This window comes from Notothenia rossii (genome assembly GCF_949606895.1).
Source record: "Notothenia rossii genome assembly, chromosome: 3".
Taxonomy (NCBI): Eukaryota; Metazoa; Chordata; class Actinopteri; order Perciformes; family Nototheniidae; genus Notothenia; species Notothenia rossii.
In genome coordinates, this window is record NC_136901.1 from 69,193,981 (window position 1) to 69,217,264 (window position 23,284).

At 39.4% G+C, this 23,284-nt stretch overlaps 3 protein-coding genes and 1 long non-coding RNA gene across 7 annotated transcripts in view; 2 read left to right on the forward strand and 2 right to left on the reverse strand.

Moving 5' to 3' along the window:
* The window catches only part of cyfip2 (cytoplasmic FMR1 interacting protein 2), a 24,458-nt gene extending 19,304 nt beyond the window's left edge, over nt 1-5,154 (reverse strand). Inside the window, exon 1 of one of the 2 annotated variants that reach the window (XM_079668437.1) lies at nt 4,985-5,150. The gene's annotated coding sequence lies outside the window, so the exon portion shown is untranslated. Of the gene's footprint in view, nt 1-4,984 lie in introns of both variants that reach the window. The other variant, XM_079668438.1, reaches the window with a different exon arrangement.
* An 813-nt stretch (nt 5,155-5,967) lies between these two features.
* Nucleotides 5,968-11,935, forward strand: LOC307031371. 2 transcript variants are annotated; one of them, XR_013805934.1, is made up of 5 exons: nt 5,968-6,274; nt 6,717-6,878; nt 6,961-7,035; nt 9,920-10,059; nt 11,800-11,935. It is a non-coding gene; the product is annotated as an uncharacterized lncRNA (long non-coding RNA). The 2 variants fall into 2 exon arrangements; XR_013805935.1 differs by lacking the exon at nt 11,800-11,935 and having other exon boundaries at nt 9,920-11,215.
* On the reverse strand, nt 11,348-19,560 carry itk (IL2 inducible T cell kinase). The gene is made up of 17 exons (XM_079668439.1): nt 19,330-19,560; nt 19,083-19,187; nt 18,889-18,970; nt 18,444-18,569; nt 18,239-18,276; nt 17,623-17,777; nt 17,437-17,502; nt 17,269-17,323; nt 16,740-16,819; nt 16,305-16,447; nt 16,075-16,149; nt 15,141-15,309; nt 14,430-14,646; nt 14,277-14,341; nt 14,039-14,157; nt 11,790-11,947; nt 11,348-11,682 (listed from the first exon to the last, which is right to left on the reverse strand). Exons 1-17 carry the CDS (start codon nt 19,465-19,467, stop codon nt 11,626-11,628), a joined length of 1,848 nt encoding a protein of 615 aa, XP_079524565.1. The 5' UTR covers nt 19,468-19,560; the 3' UTR covers nt 11,348-11,625.
* A 1,240-nt stretch (nt 19,561-20,800) lies between these two features.
* Nucleotides 20,801-23,008, forward strand: med7 (mediator complex subunit 7). 2 transcript variants are annotated; one of them, XM_079672549.1, is made up of 2 exons: nt 20,801-20,939; nt 21,956-23,008. In XM_079672549.1, exons 1-2 carry the CDS (start codon nt 20,868-20,870, stop codon nt 22,727-22,729), a joined length of 846 nt encoding a protein of 281 aa, XP_079528675.1. In that variant the 5' UTR covers nt 20,801-20,867; the 3' UTR covers nt 22,730-23,008. The 2 variants fall into 2 exon arrangements, with proteins under 2 accessions (XP_079528675.1, XP_079528676.1); XM_079672550.1 differs by having other exon boundaries at nt 20,875-21,033.
* The last annotated feature ends 276 nt before the right edge of the window (nt 23,009-23,284 follow it).

Sequence of the window (23,284 nt, forward strand, 5' to 3'; positions counted from 1 at the left end):
GGACATTTGACAAACACAAAAGGAGCTTTCCTGTGAAGATTATTATGTAGTTTTCATATATTATTTAGAAGAGCTTATATTTTCAAATTGTATTAACTAAAATGAATGTGGGGGAATATATATGGAAACAGAAAGTACGTGCATACAATACATGTGGCTTGAAATGTAACAGCTACTATAATGATTGTTCTCCATCTGATCCATCATTAAAACATTACAGTCGTAGTAGTGCCCTCTTCTTCCTTACAAATCACCAACCCAGCCAAAGCAGTGTGTAAAATCAGTGTGTGTGCGCCCTCCGTTATATCACGTGCCTCTCAGAAGTGTGTGTTTTACGTCTGACCTGGCAGACAAGGCTGACAGGGCCGATAATCAGCTTAATATTCACAGCCAGAGAGAGCACTGCTAGAGCTGAGAGGGCCAAACAGCACAGAGAAAAGAGGCAGATAAAACTAAACGTCACTGTCTCCTTCTCCGTGCCATAGGTAGGCAAAGTGCAGCATTAAGATATAAAATTGCTAATGTAGACAGTCATTTCATATTCCACACGGATAAAGTTTGGGCATCTTGTACATAGTCAAACTGCTTTTTTTTGTCCTGGATTTCGAACAGACAGAGGAAAAAATAACCAATTTATATCTTACACATACTGACCACGGGACAATGAAGTCTTCTTGTAGCTATCATGGATGTTTGTTACTTACAAAACATGTAGACAAAGGACAAAGACAGGAGACACATTGTTCTCGATTTTGTCCCACATGTATCTGCACACTAACACTGTATGATGACAAAAAGCATATAGAGGAGTTGGGTGGAGTTTCCTGTGCAATGACTCAACTATCGCATACATTTATAAAAACATACAAGGTGATATTTACATGAAGTAAACCACCACAATTCAGAGAGATGGCTGAGTCATCAATAACTCAGTGAGAAACACTTCACTGTTTTGGCAAACAATAAGCCAGTCACATAGGGATGGTAATCCAGAGTAAGTATCTCTGAGTATCAATGTTATTGTATAGTTATATTGTCAAATTCTATAATTTATTTGAATACATATATAAATACTGCATTTTCATCCGAGGATGTTGGGAGTTATAGACATTGGCAGAAACATTTTATTTCTGCTAAGTATAAAAATGTTCAACAAGTATGACAAATAAATAAGACTACATGCAGATTTAGATTGCAGATTTCTGGTATGCTTGTTACTGATGTGTCTTCACAACCTGTTCTCACGCAGGTTTTTTTTTCTTTTTCTTCTATGAATACTCAGTTATTTTTAACTGCTCAGCTTATAGAAAACGAAACATGCAGCTTGCTACAAGGGGTTCTGTCAGGCAGACAAACATGCTCAGTGCTACTAAACTCCCATCTGTGCCTGGGAATACAGACGGGGACTGAAGCCCGTTGGCTGAGTAAACTTTCCCACCCTGTACCCTACTCTGTTCAACAGTTGGTGTGTCTGTCAGTTTGTGTGTGTGTGTGTGTGTGTGTGTGTGTGTGTGTGCATCTTTACAAAAGCAAAGGAAGGACCCCCTCATTCCCTTCTGGACACTTATGGCGCATTTCCACTGCAGGGCCTCGCACGGCTTAATACGGTATAGTTAGGCCTTGGTAGGCCAGGCTCACTTTATGCTGCGTTTCCATTACAGTTTAGGAACTGGGGTAGTAACTATAGTAACGCTGTGTAGGCGGAGCCGTGACGTCATTTTCAATGCGAACCACAAAAACAACATCAGCCGTTAGCTGTTAGCACTCAGAGCTCACAGCTCCTCATATCTGTTTAGAAACTAGACAAAAGTTAAACAAGTACAAACCACAGACTGTCTGTGTCATGGCGAATACAGTCGCTGGTTTATTTATGTCTGTATAGGCCGTTGTTGTGAGCCTATATTGTTGTTACTTCGGCATCATTTTGAAACGTGTATTACAATTAAATCATGGTAAAATATGTTCATTTTGTTGTAGTTGCCAGCGATTCTCTCACTAGTTTAGCAAACTCAGCCCGGTTGTTGGCCCGGAAAGAACCTCGATTTTGAAGAGCCAGAAAACTGTGAAAAAGTAGCCGCTAGCTGGAACTACGCCTAGTGGAAACGCAACCAAAAACGGGCCGGGCACGGCATGGCACGCTTAAACCGCACTGTAGTGGAAATGCGCCATTAGTAACGTAGCAATAGGCCTGTTCCCCCCCCTACAACAACATAATCTCGTACAGTAGTTTTACTTGAACATCCATAATATGCGTTGCAGAATTCCCTCCGGTCAATCTGGCATAATTACTAAAGCTACAAACATGACAAGCTTGGATCAGATCTCCCCGTGACAACAATAATCCAAGGGATTTGAGGAAGTGCTCAAAATACTACAACAAAATAAGAAGAATGGAAATGAGGAAAAGTACCAAAATAGCAAAAAGCAGCATTTGTAAAAGTCAAGCATGTATGCAGGATGTGCTGCAAGGCATGTGTGTAATACATTTAGCGTCAGAAAGACAGACAGTGAGAGAAAGTGTGTCAACTACAGGGTCACACAATTCAATGGGATCTCCCCCCCAAGGCAAGCTTTGTAAGATATATGTTCACCCTCACAACAAGATGAGATCTGATCAGCGTGGAAGCACTCTTGAGCAATTGAGATACAAGCACACACATGATTATTTACAACACATTCCAGGACAAACACACACATACACCGGTCACATGTGTGCTCCAGCAGCATCTGTGCAGTCATCATGTGCCGGACACTGGTATGGCCAAAGTATTTCACAGGCGGATTGTCATTTCAGCGACGGCAAAACTGCTGTTGACTCATGATCCCCACGATGTCACACTCTCCTTTTAGACCAACAATAATAACCATCACATGAGTATAAAATGTGTGTGTGTGTGTGGGGGGGGGGGGAGATATATAGGTCTGGCACACATGACCAAGCTTGACAGGAAGAGAGGATGGTAAACAAAGACCTAAACTGACAACCCCAGCCTATATTATTTTGGGTCAACGTTTCTTTATAGATTTTGTAGTATCCTGCTTACGATAGTGTGCAGACTTTTCTGTATGTAAGAACAAAACTGATGATTTGTGACATTAAAATGGTTTCTGTTCAACTTAGTTGGCTGCATGGTGTGCCTCTACTTCTCTTTTCCTTGGCTCCTTGGTTGGTTGGTCATTTGTTTACAGACCTTTATCTCTGTGTCTAAATGTACTCAAATTAAAACAGAAGTGGTTCTACTATTTATGGGTATGTGTTTGTGTAAAATGAACATTTAACATTTTTTTTTTTTTTAAACGTTTTAATTGTATTCTATAAACTACTGACAACATTTCTCTGTTTTGGAATTCAACAGACACTGGAATGGAATGGCTGCCTGCCATACATGTAGAGATTGGGATTTAAGAGAAATGTTGAGTGGTCTCAAAAAAATGTCCAGAGCTGTATGTATACTTTGATAGCATATTCAAGATTACTATACATAACAACAAAACTGATCCCATAAGCCATACTATGGGGATATTTCTTTGGATATAGGTAATGGTTATCTTCATAGGGTTATGGCTAACTGTCAATTACGTCTTTGAATATCTTTATAAAATGTCACAAAATGTCTGTCATGATGTCTCAGAGCTTTGATGACGCTTGTTTTGTCGAACTGACAGTCCAAAATTCAAAGACGTTTTATTTACAATGGTATCAGAGAAATACAAAATAAAAAGGAAATGCATTTGGGAATCTGGAATCTTTTGCAAATATGCTTGATTTATGATTTGTGATTACCTTCTGATAATCAATGAATCCATGTATCTTTAACAGCCAGACATTACAGCAATATGACTGAGGAAATGAACCTCAAGATTGTCATTGTCAAGTGTCATATCAAATCAGTAATCTAGACTTCTACAGTTTCTTACATACTGCATGCCTGTCCTGTTCTGTTCTTTGGGGAAATTATATTTCCCTTACATTTAAAAAAGAAAATCCAAACCATGGTTCTAAGGAACGAGGACATCATATGTTATACAGATTGTGGAATATTACTATTTTAAAGTATATTGACCTGCATTTACCCCAATAGCATAATGATTTTTCATTTACTATGGATCAGATCAGCAGCACAGAGCATCAACAGCCTGTCATTACATCACTGCTTGCTGGTGAGGGGCTGACATACCAATTTACAACTCGGTGAGTCTGCAACAGTATCACCATAATGTTCCTACTCCAGGTTACTGGGTGGATGGTTAGATAATAATCACAGGATCGATGGTGGAGAGTTTTGGCATTAGATCAAAAGAGCTGTGCTTAGACATTCGTGTGAAACGGAAGTAGGTGAAACCCGACTGTCATTTGTGCATCATTAATAGGCCTGCCTGCCATGATGGCTGTGAAAACGGCTGTAATGCATGTACATGGTGTGCCCTACTAGCCGGGTGGGTCAGGGGGGCGATCGAGGAGAGGAACAAAATGCAGAAAATGATGAAATAGAGTGAAAAGCGGCGGGGCGAAATCGAGCCGTCTGAAGCATCAAATGTACTCCCCTCCTTATCATAGCGGACATCTCCTTCCTATGTGCGGCGAAAACGCTGTTATCAGGTCAGAAAATTGTCTAGCTTTACCGTGATCCATCTTTCATCACTGCACTTGCTACACAGGAACCCTCTCTCCTCACCCCACCCATCTCAGTGTGAGCTACGATGCCAATGCAAGCTAACGGGGATCCCATTCAGAATAATCCGCGAAAAACCGGGACGCTCATTCCGGCTCACGGAGGGCGATTTTTCCGCGATCAAACATATTATCTTATTTGTGCCCAGGATATATGATGAACTTGGATTGATGCACGGTGCAATAAGGAAGAAGAAGAAGGGAGAAAAAGCAGCCCTCCAGTCTCCAGCCATCATCACTACCCAGCGCACATCACCAGCCCCCGTTCAGCGCTGCAGCGGCTCCATCCATCGCTACATTTTACACACATACCTGTAAATTGCATGTCCGTCCGGCGAGATCCAGAGACGGGTGGACGGTGTCGCGGTGTGCGACGGCGATCTAATGTTTGCTGATATTTTTTTTGCTTGTCTTCTGTGCCGATTGATGCTCTAGTTTCGCCCCGTACCTACCCAGCGCTGCTAATCCACCCCACACAAAGAGCAGAAAATGGCTGCAAGTGCATTTTCTTAAAGGGACAGTCACATAGAGTGAGGGCTGATGATGAGGGGCCAGGCCCCCCGACATGTTGATTACATTATTTTTTAGCTTTGTGTTGGCAGCCTACAATTTAGATTCATTTTTTATTTAATGTTTGTACTTTTAGAGAAAGTATCCTGCCTTCACAATTGTACTTATATTAAAAGTTGTGGGCCTATGAGTGTATGGGGAAGTAGCCTGGGATCAAGGGAACTTTGAGATATGGTGTGAAATAGGCCTGAGGGTATTTTCCTCTTAAGGGAAGTTAAATCTAAACACATTATTTATATATACTGCCATTTGGATTAAGGTGTAACTATAGACCTGATGGTGAAAGTGTTTGTTAGCTGACCTTCAAAGATATATGTCAGGTACAATGAAGTTTTAAATAAACAAAAATACTGACCCACTTGTCCTTTTATCCAGTATTGCAGGATGATACTGTACTGTAAGACTTTGGGCTACACAGATATTCGAGTATTATAATAATGAAAATGATGTCATTATTGGTTCAGTAGTTGGCAAGATGTCTGGCTGTTTTATTAGGAAACTCCCTTGTTGGCTGTATGGGTGCCCTATTGTAGCTACTACACTGTAATACAATATGAAGGTGCTCACGCAATGCATCCTACTATATGTTTCTATAATCCATGGTGTTGTCTTTTTCGTTGACTCTTTCCTTACCCCCACATTAAAAAATGTTTGGAGGAAATAGTAGGTCAATTGTGTGTGATGCTACACTGATAAAAACGATTACTAATACTTTTCTTTTACTCAAAATCTCTCCTATTATTGAATGTGTTACTTATTTATGGAGTCATTTTGTATCTTCATTTTGATAAGTACATTTAAATCATAGCACCAAGTAAATGTTAACTAAAGTAATGTGTTGACCTACAACCTGTGAAAAGCTAGTAAAATGTACCTGGGCAATGTGAGTAAAATTGGACAACGCACCCGATGACGTCAGAGGAGTTTGCGCACTGTACAGATATTTGAAAAAAAAGCAGACGGTTCCAGACAGTAGAAGAGATGAAAGCATGGACCCTCGTCTAATATGAATACTCGCGGATTTTGAATCATGTAAGTATCTTTTTGTACTTTATTAACTCTGTACATCCACGTTAGCTTGTCAGCTTAATATGGATATCAAACAAATGTTAGCTAACGTCAGTGTTTCAGCTTAGCAATTTAGCTAGTTAGCGTGCTTGCTAATTTAGCCTGCTGTCATGGACGAGGCACACACAACATGTAATGTTTAGTAGTTGCTTCAAATTAGTTAACAGTTGGCGAAATTCACCGTTTTGAATAAAACATGTGGCAGTGGGGCACCGCACTAGTAGTTCAGAATAATTTTTTTGTTGATGGTGTTCGCGCTACATTTTCAAATGCTGCTCGGTAGTTAGCAGTGTGTCGCAAAACGGTGAGTTTTCCTTTACTGTGGAAGTCAAGTCAGTTCACTCACATGCATCCGACTGTGTGTGATGCACATGTGTGCTTTTATTTCCTGTGTACACTGAGACAGATAGCGGCATCAGATTCTTAAAAGAAGGGTATGTCACATTCACTGCCATGGACGCTGCTCTGTGGGCCAGTATGTGATGCGGCCAGAGGGGTGATCCACGAAGACTACTGGGAAGTTGAACTGTTGGTGCCTCCTTCTGTAGCACGTTAAATTGAAGTTAAGGTATACTCTTTGTCTCCAGTATCTTTCTGTACTTACAGTAAAAGGTGTGTTCGCTACAATAATCGACATGTCTGTTAAACAGCACTACGTTGAACTTAGATGGAAGCCGTCCTCCCGCCTAATGGAGCTTCTGGAAGAGCTGATTAAAGAGAACCAGGTAAATGTTCTGCTTGATTTGTGTTAAAATGTGCCTGGTGTTCTGTTTGTACATGAATATCTCTATTCTCTAAAGGTAAGTACATCTTGCCAGTATGTGAAAAATCTCTTCAGTCTCCAGTTTTTAAGTTAACATTTAGATCAAGTACATTGGAATCTAATTGGACTGTATCATATTTATATATATTTTCAAACTTACTCAATTTCAATGTTTAATATTCTGATTCAAAATGTGTTTTTCAAGAGAATTGATAGTTTGAGCTTGTCGAACCCAATTATTTAATCAGGTTTACTTCCTGTTGGGAACAACGCAAACATTTAATGAACTGAGCTTCCTTACTTGTGGTCATACTTTGACCGTAACAAATAAGAGTTAATTAGACCCTCCAGAAAAACGCGATCCTGCGATCGCAGAATTTATCGCATAATCAGCAAAATGCCGATTTTTAAAAGGCCGCATATTTATCAAAAGACCGCATAATCCCTGCATTTTTCCCCACAAAGTTGAGGGGGAAAAAAGTTAACTCGTCTTGACGTGAAGTAGTGATGATGACGTGACGTCATCAGCTCGCGCATCACAGAAGGTAAACAACACCGTAGAGTGAACGTGTGGAACTCACACGACGAACATTTCTGCTAAAGACCGGGCAAAGCAGTACCCCGATGTCTTTCACGAAAGTGGGGGGAAACTATTCTGCACCCTGTGCAACTGTGTGTTGGAGCATAAGTCTTAGAGAAAATCAACGGTGACGACCCACTTTGATTCATTCGAAAATGCTTTCTGCTGCTGCGGACAAGAAAGCCAAATAACTCGCGTTCACCGAGGCATCAACCTCCAAAACGCTTTCGAGGGCTACAAGAAACGAAGTGAGTAGCCTACAAGGTGTGTGTGTGTGTGTGTGTGTGTGTGTGTGTGTGTGTGTGTGTGTGTGTGTGTGTGTGTGTGTGTGTGTGTGTGTGTGTGTGTGTGTGTGTGTGTGTGTGTGTGTGTGTGTGTGTGTGTGTGTGTGTGTGTGTGTGTGTGTGTGTGTGTGTGTGTGTGTGTGTGTGTGTGTGTGTGTGTGTGTGTGTGTGTGTGTGTGTGTGTGTGTGTGCGCGTGCGTGCGTGTGTGGAAAAAAAATCTATTCTATTTCGCATTTTCACCGCATGTTTAATCGCATAATCAAGGATTTTTGCCCGCGTTTTTCTGGAGGGTCTAGTTAATATAAATTCCCATATCCACACTGTAGCTACTGCATATGATAATAAAGCCTTTGAAGCTTACCCCATCCCCTCTGCTTAAAAAGAACATGGCTACTTAAACACTAAATTAAATAGCTAACTCAACCCAGTCAGTTTTTAGTAAATTCACGAAGGTTTACATTATTGTATGTTAAAGAGCAACTTCCAGGTTAAAGACACCTGTGAATAAATGTGTAGGAAAATGATGAATACACTAGATTTTCAAAAAAATATACAAAAAAATACACTACAGTGACATCTTGCGTCGTTTTTGTAAGAAATGTTCACTTCCCCATAAAAAAGCCTCGGCACGTGACCTCCCGGGTGTTACGTAACATGGGGGACACAAGGGGGAGAGCGGCCGGTGTAACGTATTAATAAACATGGATCCCAATGCTAGTTTCGACATAGAAGACACAGAAGAAGTTGAACATGAATATTCGAATGGATATGACGGACCACAACCTTATAATTATGAGCCTGCTAGGCATCCAAGAGACCAGGAGCAGCCAAGGATTAGAAGAAATAACGGCCATCGGAGAGAAATTGAGCTGTGGTGTGAGGAGAACCAGTGGAGAACTGGGCAGCTATCTTGGTGAGTGACCGGCGTTAGCTACAGAATGTTAGCTAACGTCACATCAAAACATTGTAAAGTTAGCTATCATGTATCAGGCTATAACTAAAGTAGCATTGATAATATAGTAACGTTACTGGCAGGACTGTTGATACTGATCCATAACAGAAACTAATGCGCAAGTATCAGCCTTATCTCGCGTTACCTAATGCAAATCCACACTACGTCTTACGGTGCTGTGTACCGGAGGGGAGACGCGAGATACGGCTGATACTTGACGATCTTGCGGAGAAAGGTTGTGGAGCCTCCGTTGATATGCCGTTGTAAATGGCTTGATGGAAAGCAGGTGTGTAGTCGGGGAGGGTGAACAGCTGATCGCAGCAGGTGAGTGGAGGTTGAGCCGGGAGCCAGGAGTGACAGCCACCACGCCCACACAAACAACACAGACAGGGGGAAACGAACAAACACAAAAGAGACGGCTGGAGCAGTACAGCCACCACAGCGTTACCTAATGCAACTCCACACTATGTCTTACGGTGCCGTGTACCGGAGGGGAGAGAGATAGAGCAGCGAAGGGGGGGGGGAGAGAGAAGTAATACGGTTTCCTGATAAAGCTGTGGAGAGTATGTGCTGCAGGGAGGTGGATGCACAACGCACCCAGGAACGAACGCTAGCTCCGGTCCTTTTTACTGTGGACTCGATGTCCTGACAGGCTGGTATTTGTGCAACCTGCACAAACACAATACTGCACCATGATTACAAATGGTGAAATACAATGTAAAACTACCGAAAAATACCAGCTCACCAAAACACAACCGCTCTACTCAACGCAACTCGACTATACCCGCGGTCAGAGAGCGGAGATGTGTCCCCTGTGTGATGTAATATGACCTTAAAAAAAAGCCGTTTTTAAGAGCAGAGCTCAAAATTGCTCCTTTCCCTCTGAATTCCTGCCCTTATGTCTCGTAAAACATTTCAAATCCTGCATTCACTTTTTTAATTGTAATTTTCAAGCAAGTTTAAGCATAAATGTAGAAAAAATGTAAACCTGCAAGATGCTCTTTAACACTGATTTACATGTTTTGACAGAATGGGGGCAAAGATATCGTGGAAAAAGGACTATGCTGAGTGTCTTGAAGATCCATGTCCCCCATGAAGTTCAGCAAAAGAAGACGCCACACCTCCCAACGTGTCCATCTCCATCGAGGGATCGGCGGTGCTTGATGAGGGTGAATGCCTGCCTTCTTCGTACATCATCCATGCAATGAACTCAAAGTGGACCTATCATGCTATATTTGAATAATATATTGTAGGACCATACCTATATAAGGCATATTTATACTTTTTATTTTTCAAAATACCAAACAGATCATGAATTTTAGCCATTCCTCATTTCGCTCAATTTAACACTGTCTTTTCATGGGCTGGTTCTGTGAGAACAGCACCATCTACAGGCCTGGCATATGTACTACAGCGCTTTCGAACGGCAATGTCCGTGGCTGTCTCCTCCTGATTGGTGGAGTTGGCCCAATAGCCGTAGCCGTAATTTCCCATAGGGGTTAGCATCGTTTATGATATGGTTGTTAACACACGTGTGAAATGTATGATATGTTAAATGATTGCTAGGCTTGAAATGAATGTACATTTTCTTGTGTGTCCAGTTGTACAGTGCTTTCTGAGTAAAACTTTAAAACGGAACTTCTGAAGCAGAGTGTTCTTCCTCTTGTGCGGGGAGCGGGGGCAGAATAGTGTTGTTTTAAAAGTGTAAAACAGTTTTATTGAATTTATTTTACTTAATTATATTTAAATATTACCTACATGTTTATTAAATGAGAGATAAGAATAGCAAGTAAAAATAACCTGAAAAGCCAAATATTTTTTACTGGAGATTTGTAATAAAATGCACATGTAATCTTAAGTAAAATCTACTATACAATAGTAAATAAAATGTACTTACAAAACTGAGTGTGACAGTAAAGTTTACTTAAGTGCCTTTAGTAACAAACACTTCTTAACTGTAAGTAGAAGCTATTTGAAATATACGTTGTTAAATTTACTTATGGTTTTCTGCGTGCGTTTTCTTACCTCGATGTTCCTAAGTAAATCTTACTCCCCGTTTTTTTCAGTGTAGATTAATTATTTAACATTTGTTCTCGTGTAATACATATTCAGATCTACATTTGAATTGGTAGGGATTTTGTGAGTGTATGTTTCTATTCTTTTTTCAGCGTTGCAAGGCCTGTAGTTCCATTTTTGTTCTCTACACCAAATGAGCAGAACGCCTGGTTCAGTTGAAGGACAGACTGAAGCTGATTATTAATCTATTATTGTGGTACCACATACACACTACTATTGTCCCAGTAATGATTATTAGTTAGTAGCATTTTTATCAATCCCAATACTGTATGATCATATCAAAACTGCATTTTTGTAGTGACTTCTGATGGAAATGGTGGTGTATTTAGCTGTTTAGTGCGTTAAATATGCTGAAAACTAATGAGGGAGGAGAAAAACATGTTTATTAAAAAAGAAACTGTTTAATTGACAGTGCGTTAAACAGTGTTAAAAAGTGAAACCTTTATATAAACCTGCAGTGTGTGCCTTCTTAGGAAAAGACTATACAAAGAAAGAGATAAAGTGCAATATCCAGCAATTTGAAAATGGCTTGTGTTATATAATCATCTGAATGAAAACAAAATCACAGATATTTGACAAGTGACTGGTGATTAATGAATAAATTAAATAAATATAACTATTTTCATAGGTTTCAAACTCAGATCCTATCTTCACTGGTCTTAGACTGAGGCCAGTTCATGCACGAGGAGAGCAAAGGATGGGCGGTCTTCTGGTTTCTGAGAATGAGAACATGAAAAAAAAACCTTATTATAAAGACTTTTGTTGCATGAATGTTGTGAACCTCAGCAGTTCTTCTAGGACAAATGTTAAAATGTGTGCCCACCTCCTTCCAGCACCACTCCATGAGCAGGTGGACGGCGTCTGGGGCCAGGCGGGGCTTCAGGAGCCTCAGGCCCATGTTCAGGGACTCCACCACTTCAACATTGCTGCGGTTGTCATAAGGGAGTCGGCCCTCGTTGTACACCTCCCACATGAACACACCTGAGTGGGGGTCAACAGAGAAACTGTTAGATGTAAACAGTTTAAAGTGATGCGGTAAAAACTAAAATCAGTTCATGTGTGCCTGGTCAGTTATTTGCATGGTTGCTCCATGCAAGCTGTTTTGCATACATTATTTTTGCGTGCTTCCAAGGACTTATGTAACTTTATTTTATCATAACTGCTCGTCCACATTTGAATGTTTACGTTTTCAATTTGTTTTGTCATCAGACACGCTCAGCAATGTATTATATCTAGATTTATTCTATTTAGTGGTAGGTGTCACCGTAAGCTCTTTGTTTTCAGTTTTTTTAAATTAAATCACATATCACAATCACATCTATGTCCTAGAAAATCAGTTTCCTTCTGACTGTGGTTTCAAATCATAGACTTGTTTTGTCTAGCTTTAGTGCACTATGCAACACCATGCTATCAGGGAAATCAAGGTGTAGGGCAGGCCTATTCAACTGGCGGCCCGCGGGCCAGATGCGGCCCAGAACCAACTCCCGAGTGGCCCAGCCTCCCGTAGCCAAATTCCTACACTAGTACAGACCATGAACGCAACACTCCGCGTTGCATAGAAACCACCAAACCACAACGCAGCACGTTTTTTGAAAGTGCATCTAGTGGTGCTAGTAACGGTGGTCCTATGATAGCAACTCTAAAACATGTCTCTCTCAACTCTGAAGCGTAAACAGAGACAAAACGGTAATTGATCTTGTGGAGCAGATCCAAGTCAAGCTGGACCTTTTCGCGACCGACTTGAGCACGGGTCGGATGCTGCATTTTCCGACGCTCCCCAAACACATCACATCTCCGGCACAAATCACGGATGTGATTACAGATTTCATTGCGAGTTTGAAAGAGAACTTTGCCGGTCGATTGGATGGACTTGCTCTGCCCACAGAGGTGATGGGCTTTGCCAGAGACCCCGTCACTGTTGCAATAGAGGGGGACGCATCAACCAGAGCAAAGGAAGCGGTCCCCTGCATCGACAAGGGGAAATATACACTGGAACTTATTGACATGCAGCGCACTAACGGGCCAGCGAAGTTTTGGAGTGATGTCAAAAAACGGCAGTTCCCTAACGTTCAGAAAGTAGCGATCTGTGTGCTCAGTATGTTTGGATCAACATACAGTAAACATGTGAATCAAGCTTTTCACACATGAACTCAATCAAAAGTAGCACTCGCTGCTCCCTGACTGACAGCACTTTTCACCAATGTCTTAGGATTGCATTGACATCCTATTAGCCCAAAATCACTGCTCTTGTTCAAAACAAAAAATGTCCCTTCTCCCATTGAGAAAGTCAGCGATGACAAATCACAAATGAGGTGATAGTAAGCACCTAGTTTACTATAGTAGACGTGTAGTGTAGTATTCATTCATATAGTTACCCGTATCCCTTGTTATGGGTTTGTGAACTTGACAGTTCTTTCTGTATTCATTTAAATGCACTTTGTAATGTGTCTGGGTCAAATGTGACCGAAACGTATGATTTTTTTGTTATTACTTGAAAAGTGAAAAAATAGTATTGCTACAGTAGCCTACTACCTCTTTGTGTTGCATTGCTCTTTAGCTTTTTTTTTTTGTATGTCAGGAAATGTATTAAGACTGCTTGTATTCAGTAAATGCACTTTGTGATGTGCTTGGTTAAAAAAAAATAACCTGAATATTTGACTTCTAAAGCAAACAAATGTAATGCTACAACTGTGCACTTTTTTTTCAGATTCTGTTAAATTAATGCTAATTTGTTGTGTTTTTATGCACTTTTTGACCTACCTTTGTTAGATGAACAATGAATAAAAATTGCATGTTTTTCATCGCAGTAATATGTGTTTGTTTAAAATGTGTCACTACCCGCTTTTTACAGGCCGCTGAATGTCTGGCCCAGCTGAATTTTGTAGTTATAAAATCTGGCCCAACTGAATGTGTAGTTGAATAGCCCTGGTGTAGGGCATCAGCCACCTAAACTCCTCACTAAGACCTCCGGTAAAAGCTATTCATGCAATCTCAAAAAATATAAATGTTTAAAAATGGACAAAGGAAGGATGTTATTGTACTATACTTAAAGATATGTAGTTATGAACACACCGAATGACCAGACGTCGGACTTGCTGCTGAACTTGCAGTACTTTATCACCTCGGGGGCCGACCACTTGATGGGGAACTTGGAGCCCTGTGAGCTTGTGTACTGATCATCAAACACAAATCTACAAAATGGAGCGGGGACAAACACGTTTATACAGCAGTGGATGTAAGACAACATTAAAATATAGTAAAATGAATACTGTGATCTAGACATTTAAGACAGATTTAGTGAAAAGCATACCTGGTCATGCCAAAGTCAGATACCTTCACCTCATTGTTCTCTGAAACTAGACAGTTCCTGGCAGCCTGCAGATGAAAAAGAAGCCAGGAGGATTATTGTAATGTTATGTAAATACAAAATTGTAACATAAGAAGTTTTTATCTGTCAGGTTACCAGATCTCTGTGGATAAAGTTGGAGCTCTCCAGGTATGCCATCCCCTCACTGACATCCAGACACATCCCCAGCATTGTTTCCTTAGACAGTTGTCCTTTCCTGGCTCGCAGGTAGTCTGACAGACAGCCGTTCTCCATGAACTCAAACACCAGACACATGGGAGAACACTGTGTGCGCACACCATAGAGCTGGACCAGCTTACTGTGGAACAATCTCCTGCGAAAAACACAGAAACAGCAGCTGAAATCTAAAATCTTTTTTTTTGTGTGCAATTTTTGGGGAATAGAAGATGTAATCCAAATGGAACTATGCAAACTAAATCTACATTTCATACTGAAACATCTTTAGGTGTAATAGTCAAAACAAAAACATAACAAGTTTGGGTGTAAAAAAACATGTGGGTGGATTCAAATAAACGTGGGTTGGAGTTTCATATGAAAATAATAACTGTTAATGTGCTGTGTACGTGTGTTGACATGTCATGTGTTTCATTTTGTATTTGTATTACTCCTTATTTCCCTTTTATCTTATTGTATTAATTTTACACATATCCATAGTATTATGATCAATTTTAAATTCTAGCGGGAAAGTGTTACTCTACCCCCTTTAGGGTTTCTTACCTCTCCTGCACAATACATGCTGTGTTTGTTGTTATAAACTTCTGTAAAATCACTTACTTTGTGTTAATAAACGTTATAGAGTGCACTTACATCATGACCTTTGCCTCCTCTTTAAATTCCTCGTCTGACATGCACTCTTCTCTTATCATCTTCACTGCCACCTTCTTCTCCCTCCATCTCCCTTCCAGCACGAGCCCAAACTGTCCGCTGCCTATCTCCTGACCAAGGGTCAGCTCTGCAGGGTGGATTTCCCATTGGTCTGTTGAGAAGCAAACAGGCGGAAAACAACAACACTTATAATCCTAAAATCAACAAACAGGTTAGATAGACTTTTATTCTAAAAAAAAAGTACAAAGGTTACGCTGCATTACGATGACCATTCCAGAGCTAATCCATTAGCTGCTGGCTTTTAGCGTGCAACACTGTTATTGTGAAATATTAAATGTCAAAAGGAAATCGAGCCGATTTAACAGCTTATGTGTGATTGATATTGTAACACATGTCAAAATAGCTGTTGTAAAATCATTATTTTCCACAGCCTCTCATGGCTAATTGCAATAATTTGACATGTTTTTACAAATACGTTTTCATTGTTTCTCTAAAGCTTTAAGGAATTGTATGGAACCGGAACCATTAATGGAGCTACAAGCTCATTATCTTTGGTAATAAGTTTTAAGAAAAATAAAGAAAACCTGCTTTGTATTTAATTAAATAATTATGATGGGTACTATAGCAGGCTGTGCCGTGTCTGTTTCTTTGTTTTTGTTTGTTCTTAAAATAATAACAATATATATACACTTATAGGAAATAAAAACAAAGTACACAATGATTAGCTTTTTGTGTTATGATCAAATAATTATGAGTTGTTGCAGAACACCAAAGAGTCAAAGGGAGAACTGAACACACCCTGAGTACTCTTCTGTGATTACCATAAGAGGTCGGCAAAAACAAGAACCTCAGCATTTAAGTCATAATTGTTTTGAGCTGTAGTTTATCCAGTTTTCACAACAGAACATCCTCCTACCTTTGGAGGGATCAACAATGTCCGGAGAGCAGCTTCCATCCTGAGAGACAGGGTGTCTCAAACGTGTTATCAGGCCTGCCACACAGATTATAAAATATGAATACACATCATCTTTTTACAAAACAACTAAGGGAAACACATTATTTTGACAGTTGTTATTGTATGAAACTTCCTTTTGGAAATTGATCTTGTTTTTATAACTGTTGAATGCGGAAAGCCAGCAAACCTACCAGCAGCATTGTGTTGGTGGTAGTGGATGAGCTCAGGAATGGTGCTGAACAGGTACTTCTCTGCCAGGTAAAATGCAGCCTCTCCCCTTTCTGTTTGTCTAATATGGTAATGTATAACTCTCGGAGTCTTCTCACCTTTAGACCTTGAGGAAATAAAGAGATGTTTTTTTTTTGTCCCATAAGTTCCCAAAGGGGGAAATGTTCACAACAACTTACGACAAACAGCACAAGATGAGGAAAAAGGACATCGATTTGATGCTATGTTCTTTCTAAATATACACCAGGCGTGGCGAGATATTATTAGATATAGAACATGTAATTATTTATGCAAAGATTCATGTCATCAAATATATCAGTATACATATATTGAGCATCATTATTATCAATAGATCAAATGACATTATTTATAGTTAAATATGCATTAAGGAGGATTACCCAGGTGCTTTGGTGAAGACTGAAACAGTGTAGACTCCCACATGACTTGAGTCACGCACCATAAATGCACCTTCTTTTCCCTTAAAAGTAGACAAATATTAGAAATGAAACAACAAATGTAAATTGTTAGACATATGAATTGGTTGTTTGTTTAATTTGCAGCTAATACCAGCAGTCATTTTTATGAATAGATGAAGAATTGCTGTTTTAACTCCAGCTTGCAAAATTAGCAAAGCACAACAAGGCAGGAAATTGGAGGAAAGACTGTGGTTGTGGCGAGACATCTTCTTACTTCCCATGTCTTCTCACATTCTTGATGTGCAGGTGCATTTGCATTATTCTTTGCAAAATGCAATAATGCCGTGGGTGGCACAGTCACAGCTAAAGTGCACTGTGTCACGGGAGGCAACATGGTGCTAATTACCATTAGAACTTGGAGCATGTTTCTTCTGTCAAAACATGGCCGCAAGCATAAACAAATGAAAATCGAATAATTATTTGATTCTTAAACACTGGCAATTTGTTTTACCTGTTTCACTAATAAAGTCTCTGCTTCCCCTCTGGTCATGTTTTTATTGTACCATCTGCGAGAAAACAAATTAACCAGAAATAAATTGATCTTATAAACGGCATAATCGCTTTGCAGATGCCCACATTTTAAATTGAAGCAACGAGCAGAGAAATAAATCAAACTCACTCAAATCTCTGAAAGTTGTTGCCAGTTTTTTCAGCTAGGTAATTACTGGGTACAAAGCCAGTGTTGCTGAAAAGGTGTAAGTAAAAATGATTCATTAATCATACACTCATTATCATTCTAACTATAAAAAGGGGAATTATTCAGATGTGTAACTAAGCTCAAGAGGGGCATTTGTGTGTGGCTTACCCCCTTCCATCCTGCACGGCCCACCACTTAGAGGTGGAGCTGTTAATCACGGTGTACGCCTGGTCCTTCTGAAGGAACAACTCATCGTTTCTGACCGGATTGTAGTCTTGCAGGGCAAAGACCATTCTCTGATCTGATGCGTCATGCGTCTCCGTCTGGCAGTAATAATAAAAGGAAATGTATCCAAGTAAACAAAAAAAAACTGATTGAAAGACTGAGCTAAATGAATTCCAAATTAATCAATTATTTAGTTCAAGCAACATATATTTTGAGGATGAGTATTTCAAAAAACACAAAATGCTTTAGCTGTTTATCTTTTTCTTAAGAAAAAAATGCATGTCACCAGCCAAAAGAAACAGACTCTCAGAAACTAAACGAAAATCCTCACAATTCTACTTGGGTTTGTTAAATGTAATAATTACCATGTTGTGTTATACAACACAAATGTATTATACAGGAGGTCAGGCAATTTAGAAATACAGAAAAACAAACCAATATGCAATTGGTAAAGTAAACCCAAGACATGACTTTCCCTAACCCATGTAATTTGAAGAGAATAAACTAAAACAAGAATACATCATTGGCAGCACATGGTCTTCATGATTTAAAATGGTACCTCTGGATCTGGGAGTTGAGGGAGAGGCTTTTTAGAAGCTGTTGAATTAGAAAAAGGACATTTGAATGTATTTAGTACATCCTAAAACACAAATAAATTGTAGAATGCTAAGTATGTAACACTTCTAATCAAGGTCCATTTAAGGGCCATGTTGAGCTTCAAATACGCATATGCAAAACAAGAGAAGTGAAGATATAATACAAACCAAAACCCCATGGGTCATACACATGACAACCTGTCGCCAGTTTTTCTGTTTGTTGGCAACATTTCCATTTTCCCTCCATCCAGAAGTTTGGGTGGTATTTTTCAACCAAACTGTTATGCTTTGTCTCTATATAAAAGACAATTAAAGAAATACGGTTTAAGTTGACATCTTGTGAATTTTAATCAAGTGTTCACCATAATGGGTTGCACCGTCATTCACTGAAAAAACTGAAACGTTTTCTTTAATTAAGTGTATTATGTCAACAAATGTCACATAACTGTATGAGATTAGTTCAAAGCAATGATATTAAGAAGCTTTTTAAACTTAATAATATTGCTTTCAACTAACCTAATACAGTTATGTGAAATGCGTTGACATAATTGGAGTCCATTTTTCAGTTTCTTCAGTGTTGTTGTCTGAAACAGGATTTTGTCGAATTGTTTACCCTCTTTGAGAGCCTTGACCCATCTCTGACGGCAATCGTTGTCTGGGGCAAAAACGTATAAGTAGTGGTTGTTGTGAAAAACCTGAGGAAACATTTGCATTTGAGAAAATAGTATTTTTGTTCTTGTGTTTTGTACTACATGCTTACATCATACTTGCTACATATAGCACTTGAAATATTCTGTGTAACCTCACCTGAAAAGGGTACTTGTAATTGCAAGGTATTGGGGAATCACTACACACAATCTCCACACACTTAATTCTGGACAGCTCAATGCAACCTTTCTGCAAGGGCTTTTTCTGAAAAGAATAAAAGCATCATCTTAACTTTATGTGTGCAAATAATAGCTGATTTCCCTGAAGCACAATTTACAGACTCAGCCTCCAGATTGTAAATTCCACATTTAAATCCAGATTACTCATGGGTTAAATGAATACTTACGCCATGGCGGCATTCAGAATACTTCAGCTCTTGGGTGTCCAAAACAAAAAACCTCTCCTTGTAGTTGCATGGTGAAGTTCTCTTCTTTTGTTGAGACTTTTTAATCATAGTTCCATTCAAAATCACCCTGGGGAACATGGTAACAGCTATGAAAAACACTGTGAGAAACTGTGCTGGCTTTTGCCGTACGGAGAGTGATTGAGTGCCAAGCAGTGAAAAAAAAAAAGTGTGGATTAACACTTGCCGTGGAGCTTCCGGAATAAAGTTGTTGCACTAGGTGAACCACATCCTTAAGGCATGAAATGGGTTGTGCTTTTGTATAAACACACACACACATTACACGCACACACAAACCATACAAGTGCTCACATGAACTTTCACTTTAGACTATGTTGCAACAAGTCAGTGTGTTTGCAACACAAGGATTCATCTTTGTTCTCTACACTTTTTAACCTTTTCCAATTCTGATGCTGGGACAATGTTTGAACAAAATGTAAACATCTAACAGGGGTGTTAAGTCAACAAAATATTTAGAATGTACACTAGATTTCCCTAAAAAAAACATAAGTTATTGATCAATTCAAATATACTAGAAAACAAAATGACTTGGGCATTTAAACTGAATATTAGAATCCAGGCAATACAAGGTAATTATTGCATTTCTGCATCAATAATGAAGATTTTGAATAGGTGTTTAGTAGTAAATCCTGTTGTTTTGCCTTAATATAATTTGATTAACCCCCAATGTCTATCTCTGCTTTTGTAAAGCACTTGTGAAAACTCGCTTTCCACTCTCAATTATTATAGTCAAAAGTTGAGACATAATATTGTAGGTGATTGTTTGGTTATGTAAGGAAAGTTGTTGATTATCACTTCAAACAACAATGGATTTTTACGCTGTGAAGAAAAATACTGGAGGACAGTACAGATTGGAAGTAACTGTTAAAACAAGAAATGAATTAAATGGCCTTATATATATATATATACAAAAATCCTACCAATTATATACAAGTTGGAAATCAGTGTCCCAACACTTTCAATTAAAACTAAGTACAATATATGGTAAGAGGAGAACAAAATTGGGAAAAGACAAGAAAAGGTAAAATTAGGACTTCTAAAACAGGTTGACGCTTACGGCAGCGCCAGGAGAGTACTGGCCTAAATCATATTTGTTGATGAAATTGAGATATATGTCATTACAAATACAAATATTTGTATATTTTGGTAAATGTTTTGTAAAATGTTTAATTACCTTACTATTACACAGTGTGGTGCAACCAAAATCATTTAAAAAATAAATGGTCTCCTGACTGTTTTCTACACTTATTGTGAATAAATATTATTTAAAATATGTCTGGTGATGTTTTCTTGTGTAAAATATATAAAAACATCACTATAACTGTTATTTACTATTACTATCATAGTAAGTGATACATCCATAGGATACATCACACATTAAGCGTTTGGCTATCCACACTCTAGCTCAGTAGGTGGCGGTAATGAGCCTCATACGATAGGTGGCCGCCCGCCATGAAACCATGGGAAGAAGAAGAAGAAGAAGAAGAAGAAGAAGACGTTCAGCCAATGACAGAACCTCCATGTCAGTGAACGTAAGGCTAGCTAAAAGTTACATGTTCAATTTGATAACTTGGTGACATTTAATACGTAAAGTCTACTTCCAGCAACTGAGCAGCCATTTAAAGGGTTTGTACAAGTGTTATCGATGTTTTCATTTCCTTCATTTGTTAGAGTACGATACCGCAGTCATTAAGCTAGTGAGCAGAGGTTAGCACAAGTACTGTCCACTGCTAGCCTGCATAGCTAGTTAGCTAGCTACGTAATTTTTTCTCTAAATATAAATGGTTCAGCTAACGATTACGCCTGGTTGCTAACTGATGAGCAACACACTTACAATGTTAACACATGTTTAGCTAGTGAATGATAATATCTGCTCACCAATTGTTGAGACAGTTAATCGCAAACGTTACTTGCGCTGCTCTCTTGTTACACGTTACCAACCATTGACAACTTGCTTTTAGCATTATCACATTAGATTATATATAAGAAGATCTCGACGCTGCTGCGAGTGGAAGCAGCCATATGTTGCACTGATTGATAACAAAAACTTGTACAGAGAAGCTTTATCCAGGGTTGGAAACTAGAAGTTGAACATAATTATGAAAAGGCTGTTAAGATGCGTTTACTGCTAACGTTACAATTCATCAATATCATTATTTTACTCCACACCATGTAGGGTAGTTAAGGTTATTCTTTGTTTTTTACAGCTGCAATTACCGGTTCGTTTAGAAATTATTATAATTCACATACAAAACAGAAGAAGCCCATGAAACGCATCACATCACTGTTAATTAAAAAAAAACAAATGAACGTTGTATAAACCACTGGACTGGCCACAGCAATAACTATTAAATAAAATACTGATATCAATACTCTGAGAATTGAATATCGCAATTGTCTGTAATTATGTTGTGTTCTTGGTACTCACCTAATGGTGTAGTAGACAATAAGCACTTGACTGTTGCACAGGATATATGCACTTATGAACATTTATTTGCATGTAACTTGGAAAACAGCCTTTTTGACATTCTTTTCGTTGACGTTTCAGGCCAGCATAATGGGTGAACCACAGCAGGTTAGTGCCCTGCCTCCTCCACCTATGCAGTACATCAAAGAGTACACGGATGAAAACATTCGCAATGGTATGGCTCCTAAGCCACCTCCACCCATCAGGGACAACTACATGATGTTTGGCAACCAGTTCCAGTGTGACGACCTCATCATCCGGCCACTTGAAAGCCAAGGAATTGAAAGGCTCCATCCTATGCAGTTTGACCACAAACGGGAGCTTAAAAAGCTCAACATGTCTATTCTTGTGAACTTTCTGGACCTGCTGGACATCCTCATTAAAAGCCCTGGCAGTATAAAGCGTGAGGAGAAGCTGGAGGACTTGAAGCTTCTGTTTGTTCATATGCACCACCTGATAAACGAGTACAGGCCACATCAAGCCAGGGAGACGCTGAGGGTGATGATGGAGGTGCAGAAGAGACAGAGACTGGAGACAGCTGAGAGGTTCCAGAAACATCTGGAGAGGGTGGTGGAGATGATCCAGGGGTGCCTTGCCTCTCTACCTGACGACTTACCACAGATAGAGGGCCTGGATGGTGTTAGTGATGGGACAAGGAGTGTGTCTGCAGCCCCTAGTGTGGTTTGTTCCTCTGGACAGGCCCCCAGGCTGAACACAGAACCGATGGATGTAGAGGAAGCAGGGGCTAGCTGTATGGCAGCAAGTCACCAGGACAAGAGCGTCCCTGCTGCAAAGAGGGACAAAATGTGGGACAAGGATGCTGCCATGTGCAGTATTATTGATGAAATCGCTTAAGTGTTCCGTGAAATAGTCATGCTTTTTTTCGACACCAAAATTGTGTTTGTTGTTTTTTTTGTATGCTGTACTTTGAGCAAGTATATGAAAACGTTTGGTGTGTTTTCACCTGGACTGCAGTCCTAACTGGAAGTGAATGGTGTTTTATTTAAAAGCCATTATGTAGATATTATTAACCGTTTCTGTGTGGATATTGAGCATTGTAAATATAAAGCAGACCAACTTGGGTGAGAACTTTCAGTTTTTTTAATAAAATCAATAAAGACAATTACAATTGCAGTGGGAGTGACATGCTGTTTTCATTTAAACTCAATGTTTTAAGAGAAAATGGTTGTATAGAAAGTCCTCCTAAAGCCCTTGCCTTTTTGCATTTTGTTAAAGCACTTTTATAATGTGAACATTGTTATGTTGCTTTCTTCATGGAACTGTTTTCATTTCAACACAAAGCCAAATCCTTCCCGGGTACATTAACAATATTCAAAAATACCTCCTTTTGAATCCTGTAAAAAATGATTTATGGGGAAGAAAAGCTTGCACACTAAAGCTAATTCAAAC

What these genes read in the sequence shown, in the direction of transcription:
- itk (XM_079668439.1), bottom strand. Translation starts at nt 19,467, where the DNA reads ATGTTCCCCAGGGTGATTTTGAATGGAACTATGATTAAAAAGTCTCAA. An exon ending in GCCGTGCAGGATGGAAGGGG is followed by an intron (nt 17,503 to 17,622) that starts GTAAGCCACACA and finishes ACACCTTTTCAG; the next exon opens with CAACACTGGCTTTGTACCCA. An exon ending in CATTGTTGATCCCTCCAAAG is followed by an intron (nt 15,310 to 16,074) that starts GTAGGAGGATGT and finishes GCTTCTCAACAG; the next exon opens with ACCAATGGGAAATCCACCCT.
- med7 (XM_079672549.1), top strand. Translation starts at nt 20,868, where the DNA reads ATGGGAAGAAGAAGAAGAAGAAGAAGAAGAAGAAGACGTTCAGCCAAT. An exon ending in GAACCTCCATGTCAGTGAAC is followed by an intron (nt 20,940 to 21,955) that starts GTAAGGCTAGCT and finishes TTGACGTTTCAG; the next exon opens with GCCAGCATAATGGGTGAACC.